The 14,454-nt window shown below is 38.7% G+C and overlaps 2 protein-coding genes across 2 annotated transcripts; both read left to right on the top strand.

Moving 5' to 3' along the window:
- Positions 1-261: 261 nt before the first annotated feature.
- cops8 (COP9 signalosome subunit 8) lies at positions 262-13,975 on the top strand. The gene is made up of 7 exons (XM_084422427.1): positions 262-582; positions 930-1,000; positions 1,087-1,135; positions 1,216-1,348; positions 11,645-11,752; positions 12,054-12,116; positions 12,856-13,975. Exons 1-7 carry the CDS (start codon positions 511-513, stop codon positions 12,933-12,935), a joined length of 576 nt encoding a protein of 191 aa, XP_084278553.1. The 5' UTR covers positions 262-510; the 3' UTR covers positions 12,936-13,975.
- On the top strand, positions 3,237-7,637 carry trim63b (tripartite motif containing 63b). Its single transcript, XM_084422426.1, has one exon. It carries the CDS (start codon positions 5,235-5,237, stop codon positions 6,444-6,446), a length of 1,212 nt encoding a protein of 403 aa, XP_084278552.1. The 5' UTR covers positions 3,237-5,234; the 3' UTR covers positions 6,447-7,637.
- Positions 13,976-14,454: the final 479 nt, after the last annotated feature.

Raw genomic sequence — 14,454 nt, 5'->3', positions numbered from 1 at the left:
GGTGTCTCTTCAGAAAGTTTTAAACATACAACGCAAGGACTTCTCCATGTGTAAGCATTCACTTTAACAATCTTTTGGAGACGCTTCTAAATACAGTGCAGTGTTAAGAGAGGTGGATTATAGACACTGAGACACGCTCTTCTCTCTTGACAACATAGTGAGCAGCTGGCCTAGCAGTAGGACAGTCAATCAAATTTGACCTCACAATAAATGCTTTTCTGAGAAGAGCAGTACAGTGAGCTGTTAAGCCTTCTCATATCTGTGCACAAATGGGTCTCTGAAGAAAGTAGAGCGACTCTGTAACGTGCATCAATATACGTGCTAATAGGAGTAAAACTAGTCACCTGTATCTCCAGTCCTCACATTTTTGTTTTTCAGCTATACAAAAATGTAAGAGGCATGGTGGCGTCGTTTGCTCTCCAGTCCAGCAGGGGGCAGTGTGGCGTCGCAAAGCCAGAGCAGCAGCGGTTTGTTTTCCTTAGCCGTTAGCATACGAAGCTCTTGTGAAAGATGCCCGTGTCTGTCATGATGGCTGAACCTGATGAAAAGCTGCTGTTGCAGTTTGAAACTCAAGAGCTGGAGGTAAACGCAGACAGATATATTGATTTATTAATGCGTTTATTTTGCGGATGTTTGTTATCTGCTTAACAGCTAAAGTATATGGGTCTGTCAGTTGAACAACATTAACGTTAGTCATGTAAAGCCAGCTCTAGGCATCAGTGTAAGATAAAATAGAGACTTTTAAACTCATTCATGTGGTATGGAACTTGTGTGTAAATGTTTATGAGGTTTTGTGTGTAGTAATAGTTTTCCTTGTGCTCGTGTTTATTTGTTATTTTATTACAGGCATGACTGATTGTTTTTACACAAATTGTCATATTCATCTCCTAAATGTCATTAATTTGAAAGCATGTTGTATTATAACTTAGGCTCCCGGTGGCATTGCTACACCTCAGGTGTATTCTCAGTTACTAGTCCTGTATCTTCTGCATAATGACATGTGAGTATGGCACATAGATTATATTTGATGTTAATATACATTTAAATTACCAGTTGATTGTCATAATAGTCACTTGCTTTATGCAGGAATAATGCTAGATACCTTTGGAAACGGATACCCCAAGCAATCAAAACAGTGAGTTTTATGTTTGCTTCCAATTAGTCCAACATAAAGCACAATACATTTGAGATCTCTGATACAGATTTTAATTACAGGCAAACCCAGAGCTGGCGGCTATATGGGCGGTAGGACAGCGTATCTGGCAGCGAGACTTTCCAGGGATCTACACTGCTATTGCTGCTTACCAGTGGTCTGAAAGCATTCTCCCTGTGATGGAAGCTTTACAAGGTACTGAGATCATGTGGCTTGGGGTTTATGCTGTATTCCTAAAATGAAATCTATAATGAAGATGGGTATACTGGTCTTGAACTTTTCATTTGATCTGTGGTTATTCTTGTCTGTTTAATTAAACAAATCCTCAATGCGATTTGACATTTAAGAAATTGTAGGGTTCTGTGCTTAGCCAGATGTAGACTCACTTGCAGAACTACTTGCATGTGTAAACACCACAAAGCATAAAAATATTAAAGTGGTTCTATTATGCCCTTTTACAAAGTCTTGATTTTGTTTTTGGGTTAGGGTTAGTTCACCCAAAAATGAAAACCAGCGTCGGCCAATAGTGAGCCTACGTGTGACGTACAACACAGACGCGCTGCGCTAAAACACTACGTGAAAAAACTCGAGGCCCAGAGAGAAGGAAATGGAATAAAGTAGTTATTTTTGGGGGGGTTTTGCGCACAAAAAGTATTCTCGTCGCTTGATAAACTTAAGATTGAGCCACTGTAGTCACTTGGACTATATTAACGATGTCTTTAATGCATTTTCTGGGCCAGCAAGTTATAGTGTCTTAGAAGCCTATGGAGGAGTGAGACAGCTCTCAGATTTAATCAAAAATATCTTAATTTGTGTTCCGAAGATGAACGAAAGTCTTACGGGGTTGGAACAATATGAGGGTGAGTAATTACTGACAGAATTTTCATTTTTGGGTGAACTAGACCTTTCATGCTTGATTGTTAAAAAAACGCATTGTTTCACATATTTTACATTATTACAGCACCTCTCTTTCCTGTCTGGCTCGAACATGCCGTATAGTTCCTGTTTTGGTGAAAAGTGTCCAAAATACGAAAAGTGCTGTGATTGATTAGCTGGCCCAGTGTGTTGTGATTGGCACCGGTTTGCGCATGCTCGGGATAAGTGCCGTCCCTCCATAACTGCGAGTTCTTCTCTAGTGTAAATATTACGGATGGCGTCAGTTTCAAACCAATTTGAGCCCAAGTCAGACCCTGACAATGTTAATGAACAAGAGGATTGTGCAGAACGGATTTCATGCACAGACTTTGCAAGCACGTATTTCACAGGACGTTTCAGAGTGGAATGTTTGTTGTAATTTCCCTACATTATAGATACGATCCACCATTTTATCGTACATATTTTTATGCTCAAACAGCAACTTTCACACTAACTAAAGTTGAAAAAGTGGAAAAGCATAATAGGGCCACTTTAATAGTTACACAGAATATGAAACAAGTAAAAAGATTCTGGTTGATTTGTGATTATCTTCCAGCACTGTTTCAGATGTGCACTCCTATTCCATGGCGCATGGTAAATTAAGACCTGTCAATCTGAGCGATCGATGCAATCCAAACGCACTCCAGCTATAAAACAGTGTCTGATTGGTAGGGATGCAGCGAAATTAAAATTCTGGGCCGAAACCGAAAATTCTGGATGCACTCTGCAGAAAACCGAAACCGAAAATGACTTTTTAAAAAATAATTATTAATTTCATATTTTAAATTCAGTTTTTTTTATTATTAATATTAGTATTAAAATGTTAATATTATACTTTTATTGAATCTGCGTTTAACCCTCTGGGCTTCTTCGTAAAATAGTCACACTTAGCTTCCTCCCGCCCGAAAACGGGCGAAGCCTTAAAATTTTACTTTACTTTTTCCCAGGATAACCAATCAAATATATTTTTGTTCTATAATGTTTTCTGATTATTATTTAGAAGTTTTAGAATTTTTTATGATACTTTGCATTAATTATATAATTTTTATGAGCTATTTTTTTCCATTAGAATTAATATATATATATTTTTATTTTATTCATTTTATTTTATTTTTCAATAAATGCAACATTTCATATCAAAATAGAGTGCAGGCCTATAAAAATAAAAATTTCAAGTAAGAAGAGCGCCATCTAGTGGCTTCAAAATGTATTAATTTGTGTCATGTCCTATAACCGCCTATAGGCGGCCTATAGCTTTTTTATTTATTTATTTGATTTATTCCCATTCGGAAAGAATTTTTTTTTTTTACTAAGCAACCACTGAATGGAACAACACAAATTATATATCATTTTAAAGCTTAGGATCTCAGCTTTTTAATGCCTCTAATTACATTTATTAACTCCTAACGAGTGCTGAGTAATCCCTCTAAAACCGAGTGTACCGCCAGCAGGCGCCACCTAGCTGCGAAAATATTCATTACCATATTTTTCAAAAATCTTGCCTTGATTAACACAAAGTTGATGTCATTTGAAAGCTTAGAGTCTGAACTTTACAGTGAATGTATCCACTTTGAAAAACTCTTAAGTATTGCTGAGTTATTTGCTGATAAATAGAATTTCTTTTTTTTCATAATCTATAAAATAATGTACTGCAATGTGTCAAAAACATCATACAGCTCATGAAACATTCTCAGATAATTGAAAATGGCACTTCATTTTTTACAGCATATTATTACAATTAAAATGAGCCCAAAATTAACATAATCTATTGCTCAGCTGATCGCTGAGGGGCAGGGCGGCATGCATTTTGGGCCTTTTTTCTCTCTCGGCCAAAAAACGAAAATACCATTATATAAAATTATCGACTGAAATTCCGGTGCATCCCTACTGATTTGTCTCACACATCGTTCCTACCCACCATACCAGAGATCCAGTTTCCATTGGTTGAACTTTCAAATGACATTGGAAAACACTGCATCATGATCACAAAAATGGTTTTAGCCAAGCAGCGTGTAATTTCACTCTGTGCAGATTTTCTCAAGAATTACACATAACTTTATGCTCTAAATAAATATGTGTGATTTACTATGGTTTACTAATATTTCGGTTTACCAATGTTTAAATTAACTTTTTACGGTTTTACGTCATAAAATTGCAATTGGTTCGTGAGACCGGCCAGATTTACCAATCGAGTCATAGAATATGATTATCTGTGTGATTTAGCTTTCCAAGCAAAATTTTAAAATGATATGCGTGTAAAAAAAAAAAAAAAACAGCATTTAAATATGGATAGATGTGCAAAAAGAAATGAGAATTTACCCTAGGAAGTGGCACATATCTTGCTCTCGAATGCAATTTCAAGTGGTTCATGACTAAACTTAGCTCAGACATTTAACTCTATTCATAGGCCAAGTGTGAATCCTTCGAATGATGACTGCTTGTAGGGACAATTTAAGTTTGGAAGTTACTTTATCATTTAAATGCTACATTTTGTTGTATCCTTTTCTTGTTCTAAGGGAGCAACAGTTCTTTTGCAATCTCTTCTCTGTATCTTCAGGGTTCATGTTAAAACACAGCTTTCATTTGATCCCCACGTGTCAGCACTTGACCCACCCAGGCCAAGGATAGGTTAAAAATAACCCTTTGCATGTGTTCATGGGTTCCCTATGTACTGTGTTTTAGGACATCAACAGTTGCTTTTCTCAAACAAATTACTAAAGAACATTTGAACAAGAAATTATTTAGAAAAATGATACGTTTTGAATGATTTATGGGTTGTTCCTCAAAATAAAATATATTTTCAAAAATACTATTCCTCAGAATTTTAAGAAAATGTAAAAAAAAAAGAGAAAAAAAAGAATGCAGGAGCTTATTAGAGTTAGTGTACAATTTGGCATTTTTTTCTTCTTCTGAAGAAATAAGAAATTAGCCATGAAAAGTCAAAGGGGTTTTGTAATAGACAGGGTTTGTTTTCTTGACATGCAACTTGTTTGTCACCACTCAAAATATTTCACCATTGAAATCTCACTGTACAGGAAAGGGTAGGAGTGTTATGGTATCATCATGACACAACACATGTGTTGTAAAGGGGTGGGGGCTTTTGCATCTCCAAAAATGAATCTTGAAAACAAGTGGATAGGAATGTGTTCTCTGATTGGTTGGAGGAATGGCATGTCACCCACTGGCCGAGGGTAGTATAAAGCCCTGGCTACTGTGCCCCAGAACAGATCTGATAACTGCAAGGGATCATTTGCTGCCGTGCCACAGTTTAATTTTTACACATTTTTTTGAGAAGACAGCCACTGGAGTGGCTGAAGTGAAGTCGACCACCGACATGGAAATTCAGCGAACTGCCTCTTTGTTAGGTTCTCCTGGCTCCATGGAGAGCCTTGAGAAACAGCTGAGCTGCCCGATCTGTCTGGACATGTTCACTAAACCGGTGGTGATCCTGCCCTGTCAACATAACCTGTGTCGAGGGTGTGCTAGTGATCTTTATGACTCTCGAAACCCTTACCGTTTCTCCGGTGGTGTCTTCCGGTGCCCTACTTGCCGATTTGAAGTGGTTCTCGATCGTCATGGCGTGCATGGACTTCAGAGAAATCTTCTAGTTGAGAACATAATTGACATATACAAACAGCAGCAGGAGGGTGGAGGTGGTGGAAACACCACCACAGAAACTTCGATAAAACCCAAAAACTCCAAGGAGCCATTGTGCCAAGAGCACGAGGACGAGAAGATCAACATCTACTGCGTGACTCACCAGACTCCCACTTGCTCTATGTGTAAGGTATTTGGCCAACATAAAGACTGTGAGGTGTCACCACTTGCTAGTGTCTATCAGGCTCAAAAGGGAGAGCTGAGTAACGCCATTGATGCTCTTGTGGCAGGGAACGGTCGCCTTCAGGCGTTGCTCAACCAGATGGAGGAGGCCTGCACAGTCGTTCAGGACAATGCTCAATGTGCCAAGCAAAGGCTTGGTGAATGCTTCGATTCTCTGTACGCAGCCTTGGAGGAGCGTAAGAATGCTCTTTTGGAACGTATTGGCAAGGAGCAGGATGAGAAGGTAGCTGCCCTCAGAAGTCTGGCTAGGCGTTACGGGGATCGTCTTCAGGCAGCCACAGAGTTAACGGACACTGCAGTGCTGGCGCTGGAGCAAAGTAGTGCCGCTGAGTTCCTGCAGGCCTCCAAGAACCTGATTGTCCAGACAAAGGATGCGGCGAAGAGCTCACTTGCTGAAGAAAGGCCGGAGCCAGGCTTTGAAAGAATGGACCATTTCACTCTGGATACAGAACATGTGGAGACTTTGTTGTCCAAGATGGACTTCGGAGCAGATGAGGAGGAGGAATTTGAAGATGCTGAGGATCAGGAAGAGGAGTAAATGGGTTGCAGTAAAGGAAGAGTGTCTTGGAGGTCAAATAGGATGTGAGGAACGACAAGAAGATCAAGCAAGGATGGTGACAATGAGAAAGATGTTTTAAATGTTCGTTTATCACTGCTAAGCAGTGTCAGCATTTCAACTCGTATCATCATAAGAATATTTCAGATTAACTAGGTGCCATTTTTATACTTTTTATAATGTAGTTAAAATTCTGCTGTTGTCACTTTAGAAGTTACCTTCATACTTTCACATTTGTTTCACAAAAAAATTTATCATTGTTGTCATTTCACGAAATGTGGTTATGTAGGTCTGTTTGTTCAGTTTACTCAAATGTGGATTTAATGCTTTGGTATTAAATAAAATTTTCAAATTTGAGATTTGAGTTTATTTATTTATATATTTTTATTATTATTATTATATTTTTTTTTTTAGATGTATAAACCAAGTTACACATTTAAGGATGCAGTTTAAATAGAGTATCTTGGACTTACTCTAAAGGTAACTGTTTACAAGTGAACTCTGTGCACTCTTTACTCTCAACTTCTCTGGTTAAAGGCACATGCTATTTTTAAAAGGAAAGAAGATGAGATATGGCTGGGGGGACATTGGGGTAGGATACCAGAATAGGACAGATGGACACCACTCCACCTCCCCCAAGCACTGCTTTGCTCAGCAGCTCTTGCTATTCATGATAGAGGGTCAAGGGAAGTGAGGAATCAGGTTGTCTATCATGGATTGACAAGCACTTGGAATGACTGTTGTTAAAAATAAACAAGCAACATACAATAAATCCCCTAAATGTAACTGTTCAAGGTTTCTTGTTGCTTGTGAGGTGCTAAGACCAACTTTTTTTCACACATTGGGTGTATCTGGTTTTCTTTCTGTACAGGTCATTGTATAACATGTTCTTGTCTGCCTGTAATTTCCAAACGACAGTCTTGTATTCAATGCTGACCTCCTTGGTGTTGCATACCAGTAGCTGTTAGTAAACACTGTTGCTATGAGAGTTGCTATATATTTAGTTCAAGGGCTTAAAGTGTTTAGAAGTGTCTGTAAGCCTTTGAATCGTACTTCTCTCCATTATAGCAAACAAAGGAATATAAATAATTAAAACCAAACAAATATTTATCTGTTTTTCATGTATCTTCTTTAGGTTAACCTTGGGTTGATAGATAATGTCACACAATTCCTTTAGTGCTTTCACAACATTATTTAAAGTCAGTTTCAGTAATTGGAAGTGTGATAACAAATACTTTTACAGACATCATCACCTTTCAATCTTGATAACATTTGAAAGCAACTGTTGTCCTCTCAATTTGCTTAATTACACTATAAAATAATTTTTAAGCAAAATGATTGTACTTTTGTTTAATAATCAATAATCAAATTTCTCAATGCATAATGCAACTTGAAAGTTTAAACAAACATGATTTCAGTTTGTTTCACTTAAAAATATTTATATGTAAAGTAAGATTTAAAACTATAAACGCACATTTCGCATAAACATAACTAATTTTACCATTAAAAGTTTGGTGTCGTTAGGATTTAGGCTATGTTTTCAAAGAAATCTATTATGTTCACCAAGGCTGCATTTATTTGAATAAAAATATAATAAACCAATAACATTGTGAAATATTATCAAAATGTAAAAGAAAATGTATAATTTGATAATATGATAAATTTCATATATTTTGGAAATGTTATTTATACCTGTGTTGGCAAAGCTGAATTTTCAACAGCCATTGCTCAAGTCTTCAGTGTCACATGATCCTTTAGAAATCATTCTCATATGCTGATTTGGAAAATTATCAAGTATGATTTATTATTATTCTCAGTTGAGAATTATAATAGAAGGGTCGATATTGAGCCCAATTCTATTTTCCCTGTATATGTTACCTTTGGGGTCTATTTTCAGGAAATATGAGATCTCATACACTGTTATGCTGACGTGACGACACTCAACAGTATGTCCCATTACACCCAGTTGATAAGTCCCCTCTTCCACCATTGTTAAGTGTCTTGAGGTTGTTGAATGCTGGATGGCTACGAATTTTCTCCACTTAAAGGAGAACTCCGGTCAATTTTAACATTGAGCTCATTTTTTTGTACATTTGGAGTGCTGTCAATACAGAGAACAACGACAAAAATCGGTGTTGCCTACACCGAGTTATTCTATTTTTAAAATTTGCACCCTATTGACTTCAATGGGGCAAGTAGTAAGCCTGCTTTTTAGCCTCTTAACATCCTTTAAGTGTCATTACAAGTGCACAGAAAATGTGAGTGATTCCTTCCGAGTGAACACGGGTGGATCTGACTGCAGTAGATGTTAGAGATATTAATAAAAATGAAGTTAATTCAGCCAGCGTTCATACCTTTGTTTACATCCTGTTTTCGGTGGAAGGCCATAGTAGTCGATTGTCGAGTTCACGCGCGTGATCATAGGTACTAAACCTATGCGCGTGAACTCGACAATCGATTACTATGGCCTTCCACCGAAAACAGGATGTAAACAAAGGTATGAGCGCTGGCTGAATTAACTTCATTTTTATTAATATCTCTAACATCTACTGCAGTCAGATCCACCCGTGTTCACTCGGAAGGAATCACTCACATTTTCTGTGCACTTGTAATGACACTTAAAGGATGTTAAGAGGCTAAAAAGCAGGCTTACTACTTGCCCCATTGAAGTCAATAGGGTGCAAATTTTAAAAATAGAATAACTCGGTGTAGGCAACACCGATTTTTGTCGTTGTTCTCTGTATTGACAGCACTCCAAATGTACAAAAAAATGAGCTCAATGTTAAAATTGACCGGAGTTCTCCTTTAAAGGTGCCGTAGGTGATTCTCTGCAGAATTTTTATTTTTTTTGAAAATCTCCTGATAGCAATCTCCTGATCTCTCTGATCTTCAAATTATCCTGATAGCAACCCCTCTGTTAAGCGGTCTAAATGCATTTAGTACCATAGAATGTTTGTTGAATCGTTGCGTTCGGTCCGAACGATCCTATAGCATGTGTTCCCTGTTGGTCAGTGTGTGTTTGCATACCACTGCGCAGCCTGTAAACGCAAGTCATCAGCGTGTTCATGTACGTTGTGCAGACAGAGCGAGAATGGCAGGCAAGCAACAACAACCAGACTCTCACCGTGGAACCCCTGGCATGCAAGAAATATTATTACACACTGAGAAGTTTTGCTAGCTAAACAAACAGAAAACTTGCTGCATCTAATTCCGTTTTTAAGAATTTGTTTACGTTTGGTATTGTAGTACTGTTACTAACTACTATAAAGTTTTCTCACTGGTGAATGACACACTATGTATTGCAGTAACGTTGTCTCCGGTCTTCTGGGCTGTGCGCGTTAATGCTTTCAGGAGGCGTGGCTTTGGTCAGCGGGGCTTTTTTCTTTTCTTTTTTTTTTGGTGCTATCAGGCTAAAGTTAGCATTTTCCCAGATGTTCTCATCATCATCAAGGCCTTTTGCAGCGCAAGCGCCGATCTAAACGATGTCTAGCATGCCGTCTATCTGTGCAAAAGCTAATGTAAGCTTGGCATGACAGAGTCATGCCCTCTGTCAGCGCAGACCGCCAAGCTGCCCTGTCTTCCGCAATATGATGCCATCGGTCAGGGTTGATGTTAAAGACATTCATATCCCGCTTGATGACATCCTTGAAACGGAGCTTGGGTCGGCCACGAGGGCGATGTCCAACAGCTAACTCCCCATGGAAGATGGATTTTGGGATACGTTCATCCGGCATACGACGCACATGGCCGATCCATCCAAGACGTCTCCTCCGGATTGCGGTGTACATGTCACTGCTGTTAGTGAGCTTCAATACAGTGGTGTTCGGGACCCGATCCTGCCATGACAGGCCAAGGATCTGTCGTAGACAACGGAAGTGGAAAGCATTAAGCTTGTGCTCCTCCCGCCGGTATGTAGGCCACGTTTCACTTCCATATAATAAAACAGAGAGCACACAGGATTCATATACGCGCACCTTTACTTTGAGAGAAAGGTGGCTGTTGTTCCAGACACGAGACTGAAGACGCCCAAAGGTTGTTGAGGCACGACCGATCCTGGTATTCAGTTCAGCATCAAGGCTGTTGTTTGCTGTCAGAGTTGAGCCGAGATAGACAAATTTTTCGACAACCGACAGCACTGTGCCATTGATGGTGACGTGAGGGGGAGCAAGAACATTCTGAGCCATCACCACTGTCTTACTGAGGTTTATGGTGAGTCCGAACTCTGTGCAGGCAGTGGCAAAAGAATTGCACATCTCCTGAATTTCTTGTTCAGTGTGAGCCACGAATGCAGCGTCGTCTGCGTAGAGCAACTCACGCACAAGGACGCGCTTCACCCTGGTTCTGGCCCTTAGACGAGCCAGGCTGAAAAAGGGGCCCCTCGCTAGAAATGTTCACCCATACGCAAACAATCTGGGTATATATATATATATATTTTTTTTTTTTATCCAGAGTTGAATTTTGCTAAACAAGTTAATGCTGTGGTGGAAACTAGTTTTTTACTACCTCAGGTTTATTGCTAAGATAAAACCTATGCGATTCTAGAGATCTGGAGATGATCATCCATGCTTTTATATCATCCAGTCTGGACTATTGTAATTATGTGTATTTAGGACTCTACCAGGCAGGGATGAATCGATTGCAGCTGGTTCAAAATGCTGCAGCTAGACTATTGACCAGTATGTGAAAGTGATTTTTAAAATTGTAACTGGCCTCACTCTCTCTTATCTGTCAGATCTTGTTATTCTACACCAGCCAGTAAAGAATTTGAGAGAAACTTTTGCTTCAGGTACAGCGGTCCCGACTCAAGCGAAAAAGTGATCGTGCCTTTTCAATAACTGGACCTAGGTTATGGAATAACTTACCGCTCTCCATCTGCTCTGCCCCCACTTTGAATGCTTTTAAAATGGCTTTTACATCTTGGCTTTTGAGTCTGACCCAGGAGAGAACTAAATATTAGTCTTTTATGTTTTTGTGTTTGTATTGTCTTTGTTTGGTTTTCTTGATTGTTGTGTACAGCAGCACTTTATTTAAGAAAGAAACTGAACTAATAAACTAAGTTGAAAACACGTGTGTTGCTTAAGTCTGTGTCAGTTCTCGCTGAATAAAAGTATTACATATGGGAGATTGCCACCTCTGGAAAACCTCTAATTTGTTTTTCTTGCATTTTGTGTTTCTTGTAGAGTCCACCCGTAGGAGGGCTTATGGGCTTGTAGCTCAAGCTTACACCTCTATCAGTGCAGACGACTTTGCTGCCTTTGTGGGATACTCTGTAGAAGAGGCGGTTAAAGGTATATAATCCTAGACAGAGTGCCACAATACACACGCACACAAACACACATACATGTATATGTATATGATGATTTTTATGTAAATAAAATATTTTGAAGAAATATATTTAAACATGCCTGCAATTCTGTTGGAGTTGTTTCACACGTGTTTGGTCATCACTAGAAAATAAGTTTCTTTTGGCTGTGACTATTTCTTGATCTTCTGCAAAAGCAACTTGTATTGGTTTAGAGATGTGCAAAGTGCAAACCCTTTATTGTCCAGCACTTTGTAATGTAAACGTCCGTTTTTCTTTCACTTAAGGTGTAGTTAGCCATGGGTGGCATGCAGATCCAAACACCAGGATGATCATGCCACAGAAACCAGGTGGGGGCACTGTTTCACTTCTTATAACCAACAAGAACATGTGTTTTTTGTCCACTCTATGACTCATTCCTCCATAAGGTTTTACTCATGGCCCCTCCTCTGTATAAAAACCTTGTTCCGTTGAGTTAATGGTTCTGCATGGTTATTTCATAACAAGCATGTGAATGGGTGACTTCACTCCAATTCCATTTTCATCCTGCTCTCATGTTCGTTTCTGATTGGCTCTCAGTTTCTTCAAGATTCTCATTAGAATTTCATTAGTTTTTGGTCACCTTCTGTTCATTGTTCTGAATCATGCTGCTCTTTGCGTTTTGTATTGTAGTGCACACAGCTTTTTATGTGTTTGCCTGTAACTGTTGAGAACCATTTTTACGAGACATGTTTATTACAAAGAAACAGGAACAAGCAGCATCTGGGTTTTTGCATGGGCCTCGTGAGACAGCGCAGATGTCCGTAATGCATTTGAGTAACTGATGATTGAGAAATTATTCCCAGTACTGATGACCTGCAGCTCTCACTAAAAGCAGCTGAAGTTGATCAATTCAACCGTTGCCATGACATTTTTCTTTCTTGTGCTTTTGCATCTGCAACAGCCTCTCTCTCTCACATATTCATGCGTTTATTCTGTGGCACGTCTTTGTTTACATTCGCATGTCTATGTGTTATAGAGCAGATCATAGATGATTTGAAGGAATCCCCGCTCCTCTCATGTTTCTGTTCTGCCTTCCCCTCTCTCCAGATCCGCCCCCTGTCTCTCTGGTTCCAAACGAACAACAGCTGGCCAGACTCACTGACTACGTGGCTTTTCTTGAGAACTGATAAGCACTCCACTCTCTCCCATCCTCTTCTTCAACACCTCTCAGATACTCAGATTTACGGAAAAAAACCCTCTGGTGTCCAGGACCCTACACACACACACACACACACACACGCAGGTCCTGCTCAGTGATGGAGCCGCCATCTTTCTCTTCTCTGTTCTGCTTCTTGAAGTCATCAACCACAGTGATATAGGACAATTTCCAAATGGTTGTACTTGTACAAATTTCACATCTGCTTTGAAATATGGCACTGCTGTCAATATTGTAAATTATAATTTTTCAGCATAAATACTCCACTATATGAATATATTGTTCAGGCCATTTGTGCTGTTTTGATGTTAGTTCAAAATTTGATCTTTGTGTAATTTCAGTCCAACGAAGACGATGGTTTGTGATGGTTAAGACTTTCATTTCCATCTGTTGTACAAAATGACTCATCGGAATAAATCACGACATTTTTCATATGCGTAATTTCAATTGTATCACATTACAAATGTTGGCACATCAGGTAATCGAAATGACTTCTTGCAATATTTAACACCAGTCTCATTTTTAAGGCCATGCATATAATTATATACTATGTAAACTATATTCTCTTATGTTGATGCAGTGAAAAAATAACTGAAAGTTTACTTGCATTTTGTTGTTAGAAAAAGAAGCTTATGAAAATCTGATTATTAGGCAGAGTTTGCAGTGAAGGACAAATTCAGTTTATAATAGCCAAAAAAACCGAATGATTGTTTTACAGTGGAAACAACCGACAGCTTAAATCAGTTTATTTTGGGAGGCACACAGTTGTATTTAAGATGTTTTCCACTGTCTGACAAATGTTTTGTTGACAGTGCATCTCTGTCTGCTATTCAGATGTTTTGCACTGCCTTCTTGGTTTCTCACGCAAGAGTAGTTTTGAAAAAGTAGAGGAAACGTACCAGCTGTTGGCCACTGTCACATCCTTTCAGCTTGAGAATAAAAGTGCACTCCATATGTGCTGAAACAATGGGCACATATGGTACTGTGAGAATATTAAACCCATCCATTTTACTCTTTGTCTTTGAATTTTATCTTCCATATTGCATTTTTTCATCTTTTACATTTTGAGATTGCACCAACTTTGCAGATGCAGTTTATTGTGGAATTGTGGTTAGGTATGTTGTCCAAGGGCAAAATGGTCAATGGGGAAAGTGCCAGATCTCTGGCAGGTAAATTCACTGTTTTCCCCTATCTGGAATAAAACCTTCAACTTTTATTCCAGAGCCTGAACTGTATAGTTCATAATAGCCTTTTCAAACATTTTAAAGGAGACTTGTTATTTGGACTTAGAGCATGATCCTTTGCACTACGGTCTTTTTTGTCCTGTAAAAACACAAAACGTTATAAAAAATATTGACATATTCCTCATTTGTGTGTGCATGCATTTCCTTTGTGTTTTATTCTGTGACCAGGACTGGCACTCATGAAAGAACTAAACCTGTGAAACCTATAGATGTTTTTTTGTTTTAGTTTTTTTAATTATCATTTGT

The sequence above is a fragment of the Rutilus rutilus genome (assembly GCF_951802725.1).
Source record: "Rutilus rutilus genome assembly, chromosome: 10".
In the NCBI taxonomy this organism is placed as follows: domain Eukaryota; kingdom Metazoa; phylum Chordata; class Actinopteri; order Cypriniformes; family Leuciscidae; genus Rutilus; species Rutilus rutilus.
The sequence above is the reverse complement of the archived record's forward strand: the minus strand, read 5'-3'. Positions and strand labels throughout refer to the sequence as shown.

Coding starts and splice junctions, on each gene's coding strand:
- cops8 (XM_084422427.1), top strand. CDS start 511: ATGCCCGTGTCTGTCATGATGGCTGAACCTGATGAAAAGCTGCTGTTG. Junction 1,001..1,086: donor TATCTTCTGCATAATGACAT/GTGAGTATGGCA, acceptor TGCTTTATGCAG/GAATAATGCTAGATACCTTT. Junction 11,753..12,053: donor TGTAGAAGAGGCGGTTAAAG/GTATATAATCCT, acceptor CTTTCACTTAAG/GTGTAGTTAGCCATGGGTGG.
- trim63b (XM_084422426.1), top strand. CDS start 5,235: ATGGCATGTCACCCACTGGCCGAGGGTAGTATAAAGCCCTGGCTACTG.